A 13,921-nucleotide genomic window follows, 5' to 3' on the forward strand; every position below is an offset into this window, starting at 1 on the left:
GCCTGGATGGGGAATGCTGGCTGGATCCAGAAATGGGGCATTTGCCCCAGAAATGTTAAAATCCCCATGTGCTCTTAAGGTGGCCACCATCTTGGAAGCAGGTAAAAGCAGGTGCTCTATACAAGTGGTTCTTTTCCTCCCTGTTAATGTGACCCTCTCGCCAGAATAATAGCAGGATGCTGCAGCCTGTTTTAATGTCAAGCCAAGTTGTGCTGTCTTTCAGTGTCTGCAAGTGTCATCATTTTTGCATCTAAGTTTCTGTGTATATACACTATGTGTAGATTGACACTGTAGGTGCACAAGGGTCCTCCACTCCACAACACTCCCCCATCACGGATGCAGGCTTCTACTTGGCTGGGAGGAGGACCCAAACACATCAGGATCTCCCCTCCTAAGGCAATATTGCTGTCTCTCTCTCTCAAGGCGGGTGATGATGGGAAATGTCTCCTGCCCCGGGATGCCAATGCTCTGAGGACCATGAGTGTTGCCAAGATCTTTCTGGTGGGGGCATCAGTTGGCTTCCCACCCACCTACCACAGAAGGAGCTATTGCTCGGCTGTGAACTAGATGGGTATAACCGCAGAGAGGTTTGGGGAATTGGGTTGTATTACTTTGCAACATCAACTTCTCAGGAGGCATTAAGCTCTCATTTGGTCACCTAACAGGTTAAGGCACGAGAACATACTTGTGTCCAGAGTTCATAATCACCTAGTTGGTGACCTGCTAATGTTTGACCAGTTAAGACAGGGTTCTTCAGCCTGTGGCACGCCAGATATTTCAGACTACAAGTCACATGATCCCTCACGATCGGTTATGCTGGGAAGGGCTGGTAGGAGTTGCAGTGCAGACCATCTGGTGAGCCAAGTGTTGCACAGCCCGGTGTAAAGCGCAGCAACTAAATATTTGTGATGAATAAATAATTTTTAAAAAGGGTAGGTCAATTAGCTCTTATTTGGCCTCTTACTGTTGTTTAAGCAAACCCGCTTTTATAAGTAATGAATACAGAACCAGAGGTTGGACCGGGGCAGGGAGGTATGAAGAAACCCATATGAATTGCCTGAAAGTACCTTTGAGCCGGCAGCCATCTTGGGGGAGGGGAAAGTGGGTTCCCTCCTGACGGGGCCTTTACCCCCTCTACCCTTAATAACAACGAGCTGGTTGCAGCCTAATGTGAACCCAAGTCAAGTTGCAAGGTCTTACTTTTCCTGTAAGCCTAATTCAGTCTGTGCGAGTGGATGTGTTGTGCTGACCGGCTGCGAGTGGATGTGTTGTGCTGACCGGCTCAGCAGGGAAGGGTCCACGGGCCTTCCAGATTCCCACAACAATGGGTTTGCCTGGACAGGATATACAAATGGGCCCACAGACCGGGAGACATCTTGGAACGGTTTTAGAGCATACTTTTCTCCTAGGTATTTCCACAGCAGACTATTTATTTATTCGGCCCGGCACTGAGCAGGCAGGAAGGCCATATGGACGTGATGCTCCGTTTTGTTTTTCTAGACGTTGCTGCATTCCTGGGGAGACATTGGCCTTTAACTGTCCACCTTTTAGCTATTGGAGAGCGGGTGGTATGCAAGGAGGGTGGGGGAGAGGGGCGGTCCTTTCGCGTGTCCTTTAGCAACTTGGGAGACGCTGGTGGCGCAGTCAACTGCTAACGCCATCCCACCATGGTCGGACATTTTGACCACCATAAAAACATTGACACTGGGAAGTGCTTGGAAGCCAACATGCAAGACACATAATAAAAGAAACAGGGTAGACAGTAACTTTCCAAGATGGAAGCAGGGGCCCCTATCACGAGTTTAGAGGCAGTGGTGAAACAGGCGGTATTTGGAAATACCGCTCGTTGTACAGATCAGCCTAAGGGTTTTGAAGCACTTTGAAACACATTGTGTGTAGGCGCTATATAAATAAACGATCATATCATACACAGGTGTGAAAAACATCTGGTTTTGCATAGAGGTATTCGCTGCACTACAAATGGCGTTATTGCTGGTTACGTGAATGCCACCAAACGGGCAATGAAGTCCAACCGGGCTTCAGAATGAGTGACCACGGATATTGCCCATCTCTTCACGGTCGCTGTTTTTGGCAGCTTTTTTATAATTGCCCCACACCGGGACTATCCTACAAATCATGTTTAAGTGTGCCTGAAGCATCCAGCCCTGGGACCAAGACTCGGTAACCAGGCGGGAGACGGTAAGTACACAAACAGGAAGTGTACTTCATTCTTCAGTCCCAGATTCAGGCTGAGAGCAGAACACAGGGAGTGTGCATCAGTCCAGCTCACCCTGACCAACAGTCCCTCCCGGAATCTCCAGCAGCACACATTCCACATTCCACCCCGCATGCATGCATGCAGGGTTTCCATGTGATAATGTCGCCTGGAAAAAGTCACCAAGTAGGCGACCTTTTTTTTCCCTGACCCCTAAAATAAAGTCCCCAAATATTCTAGGAGGGGTATCATTTTATATTATAAACTCCCATCATAGAATATTTGGGGAAGGTGCTTGATTTTAACCGGGTTGCATTTTTGGGGAAATCGTCGCCCCCTGGTGGCCATTAATATGATAGGATATGGCATTTATAGCGCGCCTGTACACAAGTGTTTCAAGGCGCGACCAGGCAACGGAGGGGGAACAGAGGTAAGACAGAGACAATGATCCTACTAGGCCAGGTGACTTTGAGATCGCGCAAGTGCAGAGAAGGGGCAGTGCAGTACACGGGATCAACAATACACATAAATAGAAGAAATAAGACAATAGGTAAAAGTGCGGCCAGCTTGTGGCAAGTGCAAGGGTAAGTGCAGACATCAAGTGTCAGGAGCTGGCGTTTCCAAGCGACATTATCACTGGACACTCATGCATAATACTACACACCTCCTTCCTTAACAAACACAAGACCCATCCAACACTCAACCTACCTAACAACCATTCAGAACCAAACTAACTGATAAAATGCACAACGGGAAAACTTAACATCCAAAATAAACAAATGCTGCCTTATGCTCTGGCCTGCCACGCCAGGGCCTTGGGTCTGCCACCCCACCCCTGAGCGAAAGCCTGCTCAACTACACATAGCAACCAAACAACAAAACCAAATCCTGTAATGTCGCAAACACCAACTAAACACCCTGACAACACAACCAACCACGAGACTGCACGCACCTCAGCCAAAAGCTCAATTCAACCACATCTCCCTGAGAGACAACAAAAAAAAGTAACTCACCAGACAAAGACCACACCAAACACGAACGCCACTGCAAGAGAGCAGCAACGCCACAACCCACACAAACACAGGAGGCTAATCCCATGTTCAAGTGGAACCTCACCTGTCACCCAAACACAGGTTAGCCAGTCCCATGTATTGCTGCTAATACCTCAAAATGAGTACTGAGGCCCTTCTACTCTGGGGGCTGTAACATCACAATGGAGAGTATTAACGTTGTGCGATACTGTAGGCTTAGGTTTACAGTAAGACAATCGAAGTGAACGGAGGACAGGACAGGGGCAACGCGCTGGACCTGGAAGTAAGACCACGCAGAGCAACTGAGTTTTGAACCGTGGATCAACGCTTAGAAACCAAACTCAGGTACGGTATTAGGTGCGTTATAAAAAACCAAATAAAAGGTGGCTGTATGCTGTGGTGGGCATTGCGATCCGTTGTGGGAAGTAATAGTCTGGGGAGGTGGTAACAGGGCAGGCCTGCAGTGCACACACGTGTGGTTGATAGTATCTGAGTGTGGGTAATAATACCCCACGGCGGGCAGTAATAAAAGGAGGCGCACTTGCTCTCAGAGGTGAGGAGTCCCCACAGCACATGGGGGTACTATGGGTCTGAAGAGGACCAGTTGGACCCGTGCCACACACCTGCCAGGGGGCAAAGCCTATCGGGAAGGAAGAGCAGGCTGCCCATCCCCACTGCATCGGCCTGGAGGGGGCAATGCTGCGAATGGCGCAGCCCCCATGGGTTAAAACTGCAGCATGCTGCCAGCTCGCGCGGTGTCCTGCTGTGTTGCCAGCCCTGGAGAACTCATGCCACGAGGCCTGGAGTCTCCCCGACTAGGAGCCGGCTCTGCTGGTCCCGAGTGACGCAGCAACAAGGTAAGGGCCGGGCGGGACGTGCAACCCAAGTCTCCATCTGCTCGCGGGGCCGGTGGAAGGCATGGGCTGCCTGCGCGACCACCAGGGCATCGCAGCCCGCCCCACCCCCACCACTCACCTCCGAAACCCGAAATAAGAGGATGCTGTGTGCCTTATGCCACACCCCAAACAAAGGTTCAAACAAATCCTTCAACGTGTCTGCGCCGTTGAAAGGGGAGCTCCTAGTCAGCTCTGAATGGCGGCAAATCCTCTAATTTAGCTTCCATGGGTTGCTAAAAAGATGAGGGATTTTGCATCTGAAAGCCCCGCCCCCCTGGCCCACCCAAGGTTCCACCAGTTGAGGGAAATCTGCATCTTTTCTCAAGATACATAAACGGAGGCACAAAATGGCATCTTACCCATTTTAAACTGCCTCGTTTTATATGAAGGATGAAAACAAAAATGTCTTTTTGGTGGATCCTCACACTTTCTTTACATCGTGCATGCTTACAAGCTGCAGCTTGCGTTTCTTGAAGGGTTGAGATTAAGTCACAGAACCAAGAGGAGAATGATTAGTCTTACAGTACTTAGCATTCTGTTGTATACTTCCATTCTGAATCGGGAGCATGCAGTTACACTAACACTACTTGTATTAGTACGAGGATTTATAAGTTCATCAGACTGGTGTTTTATACAAACTAGAGCTGAGAAGATAGGTGGTAAGAGAAAGGTTTAAATGGCAATCTGTGTTTAAATCCCAGCTACTACCGTAAGGCATATGATCTTGGGCCAATTAGGTTCTCTTTCTGGACTTTATCTGCCAAAAGGTTTTCAGTGTACACTTTTCGAAAAAGCCTCAAAGTGTATCTTGCTCCAATCCCATGCACAAAGTTGTCTCTTGTTTGTCCTGTGATGCACTAGACTAGTATACAAGGTTGAGGTCAGTCATCATGATGTCAGTTTTCAGAATTGTCCTTTCCGGGAATGTCAATACATTTCTACATTAGGGGGTCCCACTGGTCTTTTGCCGCAGGTCCTCACAAATCCTAGAACGCTAGGATGGGGAGTTCCCTATTCCACATAACAATATCTCAGATACACCGCAGTAGAATCTGTGGAACATGGCATATAACACTGAGGAATTCGACCATCTGCACAGTGGGTGTGCTCTCGCCTGGGCATTTTGTTATAGAAATTTTAAATGAAATTGAATGATGGTAGATCAACCTCTGGAAAATGTGTTGGGCTAATTCACAAACATTTTCCTATGCTCACTGCACAACATACACAGAGACCTGTGTACTCTGAGTGGAGATAGGGGCAGTCCACCCTGTCATATTAAGTTGGGATCTGACAGGTGGAGTACACGATTCCTCTCCAGAAGGGGGAAAGCCAAACCTTCCCCCTTCCATGGCCTGCCTAATTAACTAACAAAGGCTCCATGAATTTACCCTGTCCTTTTGTTGAACCCCCTAGCTGGTGGCAGCATTCACAAACTAATCAAAGTTTAATTCAAACAGACCCACATGGGGCCTGGCAGCAGAGGCTAACAAAGGAGACAGAAAACCCCCAAAACCCTTTCATATGCACTGTGTCAACCTGATGCCAGCTTCCACCTTCAGTATCAATTGACAGTGAAATGTCACGTCTGTGGCTGCTTGTTTACAGTAGTCATCGCCGGAGGGGGACCCCATTCAAAAGGTACGAGTATGTGGTTTGGCAGAGCCAGAAAGTCTGGTCTAGCAGCAGCTTCAAGGGAGACCTGCCACTTTAATCAGGAACCACAGAGAGATCCATTAATAAGAGGGACCCTTTGATCCACAACAGACAGGCAGATGGGTGGGACTTAGTATTACATGTTTTTACATCTTTACCTTTTCTGCTGCAAAGCAATCTGGTTATGACCTCACGCATACAGAAGTTGTTGGTGGAGACCCAGGATTGGTTCATTAAGGTAGGCTTAGCCTACACCAATCCCTGTGGTCCATTTGGCTTTAAAAGAGGGCTGAGCCCCTCTTTTGGCTGATCTTCTGAAGGCTTCACCAGAAGCCGAGAGAAGAACTCATCATTGGACCCTGGCTGAAGGTACAGTCTGCCTTACAGCTTCCGCCAGTGAACGAAGGCCAAGACCTCCAAGAGGGAAGCAAGATAACTCCCTAAACATCTCTCAGGTGTAGAGAAGGAGCCAAGTACTCCGACCTCAATTGACCTGCCCCTTTTACCTGTATGCTGGAAACCAGAGTATGAGACATATACAGAAGAGTTGAATCGACAAAGAGCAGAATATGGACTCAGTCCAGTACCAATAAAGGGGCCAGTACCTAAGAAGATTTGCGAGCCAAAAAAATATGATGGCCATCTGAATGAGATTCCTGAAGAAGCAGAACCAATAAAAGGCAAAGATGAATGGTAATATTACTAGCTATTACCAAGTATATGTTCTATGGAGCTGAAGATCAAGTAAATAAAAGGATGCAGTAATCAGATAATGCAGATATTCTATAAAGGCATCAAGAAAACAATAAGGATAAGTGACATATTGGGATCAAGGTGAAGAAACAGATGAAGATATGAAATCATTTTACACGTGTACAGATGCAGAATAAACGCAAGCAGCAAAGTAATCGTGAAGCTACATCTAAGCTTATAGTAAAATAGATTGCGGCAAGCGCCAACGTATACATACATAGGAATGAGAGAATTATGATGTTTCCACTAAACATATTAAAGCAGGTTGGACATTCGCAAAAAGGGCCTCAGTTCAGTGTGTCGCAGTTTAAAAAGCAGACATTGAATTACAGAAGTGGAGCTCAGAAAGGCGAGGTTGGATGAGCCCCAAGAAGCCAAGGTCTTATCAAACTGGAGTAGACTGACTTTGGATACAAAACCGTGTGAAAAACAAACCTCCTGTCCAGAAGGAGTGAATACAACAAGGAAGACGTTAGAGGTCTATTAGAACAGAATATAAAATACACAAAAAGGCTCGATTTCATGGTCTCTAGTCACATGGAAGCATGAAGTTGGATGAACGAGATGGTCACACCTACACATGAAGGCAAACTGTGCCTCTCACTCCCTAATTTTCTCAGAGCTAGGACACTCTCAAGGATGAAGTTCAAAGGCCTAATTGACAACAGCAGACCACTGAGGTGATGGATTGATATGCTAATTGGTGGGCAGCTAAGGCAACCTCACCAGCATCTGGACGACCAGCCTGTAGGCTGCTAATGTAGGTGGAAAAGTACTGAAGATGGATAGAGTGCCAACCAATTGTAGAGGACCTGCGTATTCAAGGGTCCTATAGGGTGTAAACCAATGGGACGTTGTGTATTTAGTGATGTTCATATTGGTCATTTTTAGGGGAGGGCTTAGTTGCCCACCTGATGTTAAGTAACCAACCACATAGTTACACTTAGTATGGATCATATACTTAGATATTCACTTAGAGCCAATCACTCCCTCCGTTAGGTTTTTGTAGTTTGCCACGTAGGATGACGTCGCTAACACGTAGGTTAGATGTCAGTGATGACACATTCTGATTATAAAAGTACAGCTTTTTTCTTAAATGCTTTGAGTTTGAAGTTCAAGCGTTTGCGTGGATGTTCGTTATGCTCTTTGTTTTAGACATTAAAACAGTCTTTGGTGTGTCAACTTCCTGAGTCGGCTCTATTATTTGGTGAATGAGTAAGATCTGCATCCCCATCCATCTCGAGGGTGATTGCTGCTCATCAAAGGGGCTGGACTATCCAGTTCACAGGGAACAGAGGAAGATGCCGAATCCAGACGATCCTCCAAGCAGCTCCAGATCCGGTACCTAGCCAGCACACAGCGAGTGCCCTTCTAGGCTCTGCAGCCAGCTTCCTAGGTGGTAGGTGCCAGAGAGTACCTGAACCCAAAACCATGGACAAGGTAGCTGTTTGCAACACACTTCTCAGCTTTGGGCCGTTTGCCTTAAAGGATGACAAGGCCAGTGAAGAAGCCAGGAGTAGTGCATCGACAAGCATCTACAGACATCCGCCTTAAAGGAAATTTTTGAGCCAGTGGAGCCCCTCAAGATGAAACAGCAGCCCTGACTGTTACGCCTCAGCCGCCAACGCCGCCAGAGACGCCTCGTCCAGTGCTTCAGAACCACCGATGAGAACTGTGACAACGATTCCTGAGCAGTCGAGTAGGAGAGCCTGCAGCCGTCCATCCAGCCTTTCTCGCCGAACTGCCTGCCGTCTGATACCTGCAGCTCTCTCCCTGAACTCTATCAGAAGCTGCAAAGAACCTTGAAACCGACTCGATCCTGTTGAGCTCCAAGAGCACAAGGTACATTTTGATTCTGTCCCGCGGGTCCTGCTCTAAAGGCCCCTAGAGACATTTTAAGAATCATTGCTCACTTTGTGCTGAAGCCAAGTAACCTTAAACTGTTGCGATTATTTATCCATACCGACTACCCTCGTCAGTATCCAGAGTGCATACCTTTTCCTTCATTGAAACGGTCTGTCCGCTGCATTCCAAGGTGGTTTGTATTTCGTAGTGTTGCTAGAACTGTCTGTTGTGATAATAACAAAAGTAGATGTTGTATATAACCTTGTCTGGACAGTCCCTTTTATCATTGGATAATAATTGTATTTTCGCTGTGCTGCAATTAACCAACAATCCCCGGAGATACGCCTGCCGTTCCGTCAGCGTTACCAATATTGGACAGGGAGGTTTATAATGTGCTTGCGTTTCCAATCTGTTTGGATACCGTCTGGTGTACTAAAGGTGTGGGGCTGATTGATGGTTTAGAATCCGATATTCATTCCTGGACCACTGGTGCCCCGGTAGTTGATTCACCACAAACACATTGCACAGCTTAACACAACATGCAATATCAGGCACTGGCGCTGCAAAACATAGAATAGCACATCATCCCTGCCCCTGAAGTGTGAAGACGGCTGTTCGGAAGTGGAAGACAAACTATACATACATCATAACATATACTCCCACCCTGAAATGTGCAGAGTGAAGCTGTGGAACGGCACATAGCATAACCTGCCTGCATCCAACACGTGCAGACTGGAACTGTCGAATGTACCACAGCATATCCTCACCTTTGAAATATGCAGACTGGAGATGCAAAAAGTACCATAACCCCATGCCTCTGAAATGTGCAAAGGGTAGCTGCGAAATGTACCATAGCATAACCCCCTGCCTCGGAAATAAGCAGACTGGAGCTGTGGAATCTGCCAAAGCATAACCCCCGCCTATTAAGTGGGCAGGTTGGAGCTGAGGAAAGTACAACATCATAATCACCCTTCAGAAATGTGCAAACTCGAGCTGTGGAACATACCATAGAATCCCCCCTCCCCCTCCTCCCCAGAAATGTGCAGACTGGAGCTGTCGAACGTAGCACCCCCCCACCCCCCTGAAATGTGCAGACTGGAGCTGTGGAACGTAGCACAGCACCCCCCCCCCTGAAATGTGCAGAGTGGAACTGTGGAACGTAGCACAGCACCCCCGCCGCCTCTGAAATGTGCAGACTGGAGCTGTGGAACGTAGCACAGCACCCCCCCCCCCCTGAAATGTGCAGACTGGAGCTGTGGAACGTAGCACAGCATCCCCCCCTGAAATGTGCAGAGTGGAACTGTGGAACGTAGCACAGCACCCCCGCCCCCTCTGCGCCTCTGAAATGTGCAGACTGGAGCTGTGGAACGTAGCACAGCACACCCCCACCCCCCCCCCCTGAAATGTGCAGACTGGAGCTGTGGAACGTAGCACAGCATCCCCCCCCTGAAATGTGCAGAGTGGAACTGTGGAACGTAGCACAGCACCCCCGCCCCCTCTGCGCCTCTGAAATGTGCAGACTGGAGCTTTGGAATCTACCAAAGCATAACCCCTGCCGCTTAAGTGTGCAGGCTGGAGCTGAGGAAAATACCACAGTAATGCCCCCCCCCCCGCCTCTTAGGTGGGCAGGCTGGAGCTGAGGAAAGTACAATAGCATAACCCCCCTTCCTCAGAAAGGTGCAGACTTCAGCTGTGGGACATACCATAGAAACCCCCCTCGCCCCGACTCTGAAATGTGCAGACTGGAACTTTGGAATCTACCCAAGCATAATCCCTACCTCTAAAGTGTGCAGGTTGGAGCTGTGGAACATACCATAGTAACCCCCCCGCCTCTTAAGTGGGCAAACTGGAGCTGAGGATAGTACAGTAACATAACCCCCCCCCCCCCTTCCTCATAAATGTGCAGACTGGAGCTTTGGAACGTAACACAGCTCCCTCCCACCCCCCCAAAAGATGTGCAGACTGGAGATTTGGACTCTAGGAAAGCATGACCCCTGACAAATAAGGGTGGTGCAGTCTGGAACCCAGGAAAGTATCATACAACTCTCTGCCAGTGGCAAGCCCGGTGGGGGGTGGGTGCATAACCCCTAACTCTGAAATGTGTAGACTGCAGCACAGTCACAACCCCCCACCGGGAGACGTGCAGAGTGCTGCTGTAAGACACATCACAGCCCAACCTCCACGCGACTTTAGCTGCCCGCTGTATGGTGCTGTACCGCTGTCAATGACCTCTGACCTTAAACTCGGAGGCTGTGTTCTGGAGCCAGGAGGACCAACGCGGGATAGAGTTGAACTCCATCACATTAAGAGTCCTTCTAGCGCCCCCCCCCCCCCGCGGGGCGCAGTGGCGGGGCTGCAAGGAGGCGCAGCCGGCAAGTTCCGGACAGCTTCAGTCGCCTGCCCCTCACCCTGTGCCTCTGCGGCGGCAGTACCAAGGCACGCGGAGCCCACCCTGCCCCTCGGCGTCCTTACCTTGGTGACAGTCATGCAGAGGCGCTACAGGGCGAGAGTGGCAGCGTGCCAAGATGCAGGTGTTGGCTGGGCAGGGATGCCCACGCGTGAGGCTGCGGCAGATGGCTGCAACGGGAGGGATTGTGCCAGGGAAAGGACCCGTGCGGGAGGAGGCTTCCCAGTCTGTCAGGATGCTGGCCGGGAGTGGTACCAGCCCGGCCGGGGGGGGAGGGGCACCGGCACCGGCGTGTCAGAATGCAGGGGCAGGACGTCGGCTCTCGCAGGTCTCCCCTCTCTTCCTCCCCAGCAGAGGGCCGAGCATCAGTGGGCACAGAGCAGGGCGCCGCCCCCGACTCTCCCCGCCCACTGCCTCTCCCCGCCTCCTCTGCCACACTAAGCCGTCCTCGGAGCTTCTAGTTGGTGCTGCTGTGGGCGATGGCAGCTAGCCCTTCAGCGGGGATGCTGGCTCCTCATGAAGGGGGCACAGGCAGAGCAGCTGGAGCCAGGGTGCCGGGAGACGGGGGTCGTCAGCGTGTTGTGCACTGGGGACGAGGTACTGGGCGCAAGACGATGGCTTTGTTAGAGAGGTCGCGTGTACAGCACGTACAAAATGTCCCGTGCCTTGAGTGAGTTTGCCATCCAGTGTGGTGGTTTCACCTGGCATTCTGGATCTTGTAGTCTTGAATTTAAAGCAGGACAGGCAAAATCTGCAAGTCCCAGAAAGCCAGGCTAAATATAGGACTGACTTACGCGTGACACGAGGAAACGGAAGAGCTGTAATTGGCGCAAACATGCCCCATTCCATTTTAGTTTTAGCTTTGCATTTTAGGTGTGTGTGAGTTTATAATGCGGAAATCCAGGACTACAGATCCCAGCATGCAAAAAATTAAAATGAGGACTGGACCTGCGTCGCCCAAATGGAATGGGACATGATGACATGTGTGCTTGCATGAACCTAAGTTCCAAGAGAGGACAGCTGACAGTCCCTAGGGTTTGTGGTGCCCTGGGCATCAACATTTGTATCACAGAGACTGATGTCACAAAATGAGTCATAATAAACTCACCTCCAGTCTTTGCATTCTCACTATTAATATTACAGTGTCAGGAGTGAGGCTTTTATTTTTTATTTTTTGTATAGCCCACAGAGTGAGCTGAATCATTTGTAGAGACGGGTACCTCAAAGGAAAGTACTGTGACGAGGAAGAGCAAGACGAAGAGTAATGAAGATCTCCGGTAAGTAATCATGCATACCTAATGTGACTGCACATTCCAAGGATGTAAGAGCTGCGATGTGCCCTGGACCAGACTGGGCAAAGTGCCTTTGCTGCAGCGTTGCCTTAAAGTGCAATCCAAGCAAAGCCAGCTTATCGGAAAGGTACTGAGGCAGTAACTGTAAGCAATTCCACAGGTCTTCAAATGCTAATAACGGGGCTCACGTCTCGAAAATATGGGGGTGCTCATTAACATACATACAGGGACTGAACGTATCTTAAACTGTAATACACAAATGAATTCAAATGGCGTTTCCTAATAGAAGAAAATGCAGAATACAAATGCGCATTGTATTTCAACAACAAATCATCAATGCCTGAAAAATACCCAACTCGAGGAGAGTTCCCTATAACACTGCTGGAAAAGTATAAATGGTGCACACCTTTTAAACCCCCAAATCTATATTGATTGGAAAGGAAAATACCAATGCAAGACATGGGCTTTGCAGACACTTTCATGTGGTTTTGTGGGTGAGTGCTTCGAGTGCTTGAGGACTTGGGTTCAAGTCCTGGTGGCTGAACACTTGACCAAACAAGCTGTTTTCTGCATGCCGGTCTCAAAAACAACACTGATTGGGGATGGCATCCGCTCTGTGTAAAAAGCGGCCGTATGCGGTGAACCCACATGCACCCTCAACTTGTACCCTGAAAATCAGCACAAGCCCAGGGAGAAGATCTTCAGTCCAGCAACCGCACCCCACAGAGAACTTTGGAGAGTCAACTCTATAAACAGAGGGCCAGCAAATTCTTCCTCAGGTGTTTGTTCCCAAGTAAATTAAAGAAAGAGTGGGAGACCCCTTCTTTTAAAGGCAAAAGTCCACATGTGATTGGACTAAAGTAATCCTGCTTTAAGGGATCCAACCCGTGTGCCTGAGGCAAGTGCTCTTTGCCTTCTGACGTCCCTGCCAAATCTCGATGCAAACTCTCCTTCCGTTCTCATCCTTCTCAATATTTCCACTGCTTTTGATATGGTCAATCGTGCCATCCTTATAAATCGGCTCTGCGATACCCTTGGCATCACAGACCTGGCACTAGACTGGTGGACCTCCTTCCTATCTGACTGACCTTCCCAGATTCAACTGGGCCCTTTTCTCTCCTTCCGCCTCACGCTCCACCTGCTGCATCCCTGAGGGCTCTATCATCTTGCCGTGACTCTTTAACATCTACCGTGCCCCTCTGGGCCACTTGATCTCCACCTTCTCTCCTCACTTCTAATGTTATACGGATGATACGCAGCTCTCCTTCAAGCAGGGGTGCTGCTAGGTCTGGAAAAAAATCTGGGGCTATGCTAATGTCCGGACTTTTGGTTATAGCCCCTGAGCTACAGCTAAAAGACCTGAGGCTATAGCCCCCTCAGCCCCCCCCAGCAACGCCTCTGCCGTCAAGCTTCCCTCCGCTTCCTCCTCTTCTTCCTCTCTCATTCCTGACTGTCTGACTGCGATTCAGGTATGGTGTGCTGCTAACCACCTCTGCCTTAATGCCAGTAATACAGAGATCCTTCTCATTGGGACCCCTGCTCCCTCCTTCCCTCCTACTCTCTGGCCACCCTCCATGGGTCCCAGTGGCGTCACACAGAATTTGGGGGCCCCCTTGGGAGCCATGCTGAGGGGTCCCCCCTACCCAAACTCGGCAACAAATCATGGGTCGCGCCACGCTCTGGGCCAGCCTAGATTACCACGCTTGTGCAATATTCATGAACATGCTGCTGCAGGGATACGCCGCACACTACACTAGGAGAAAGATATAAATATGTGTTTTAATGCAGAACAATTGGCTAAAAGGTCAGAGTGTTTGCAATTGTTT

The 13,921-nt window shown here is 49.3% G+C and overlaps 1 protein-coding gene and 1 long non-coding RNA gene across 2 annotated transcripts in view; one reads left to right on the forward strand and one right to left on the reverse strand.

The window, feature by feature from the left end:
• CORO2B (coronin 2B) overlaps nucleotides 1-11,267 on the reverse strand; it is a 425,059-nt gene extending 413,792 nt beyond the window's left edge. The window contains exon 1 of the mRNA XM_069624239.1: nucleotides 10,869-11,267. Within this exon, the coding sequence (XP_069480340.1) occupies nucleotides 10,869-10,883 (15 nt within the window). The 5' untranslated portion in view covers nucleotides 10,884-11,267. The remainder of the gene's footprint in view (nucleotides 1-10,868) is intronic.
• A 34-nt stretch (nucleotides 11,268-11,301) lies between these two features.
• Nucleotides 11,302-13,921, forward strand: part of LOC138504051 (uncharacterized) — an 88,706-nt gene continuing 86,086 nt past the window's right edge. The window contains exons 1-2 of the long non-coding RNA XR_011279760.1: nucleotides 11,302-11,400; nucleotides 11,986-12,080. This is a non-coding gene — a long non-coding RNA (uncharacterized lncRNA). The remainder of the gene's footprint in view (nucleotides 11,401-11,985; nucleotides 12,081-13,921) is intronic.

Source organism: Ambystoma mexicanum, chromosome 11 (genome assembly GCF_040938575.1).
Source record: "Ambystoma mexicanum isolate Mex_15411 chromosome 11, UKY_AmexF1_1, whole genome shotgun sequence".
In the NCBI taxonomy this organism is placed as follows: Eukaryota; Metazoa; Chordata; class Amphibia; order Caudata; family Ambystomatidae; genus Ambystoma; species Ambystoma mexicanum.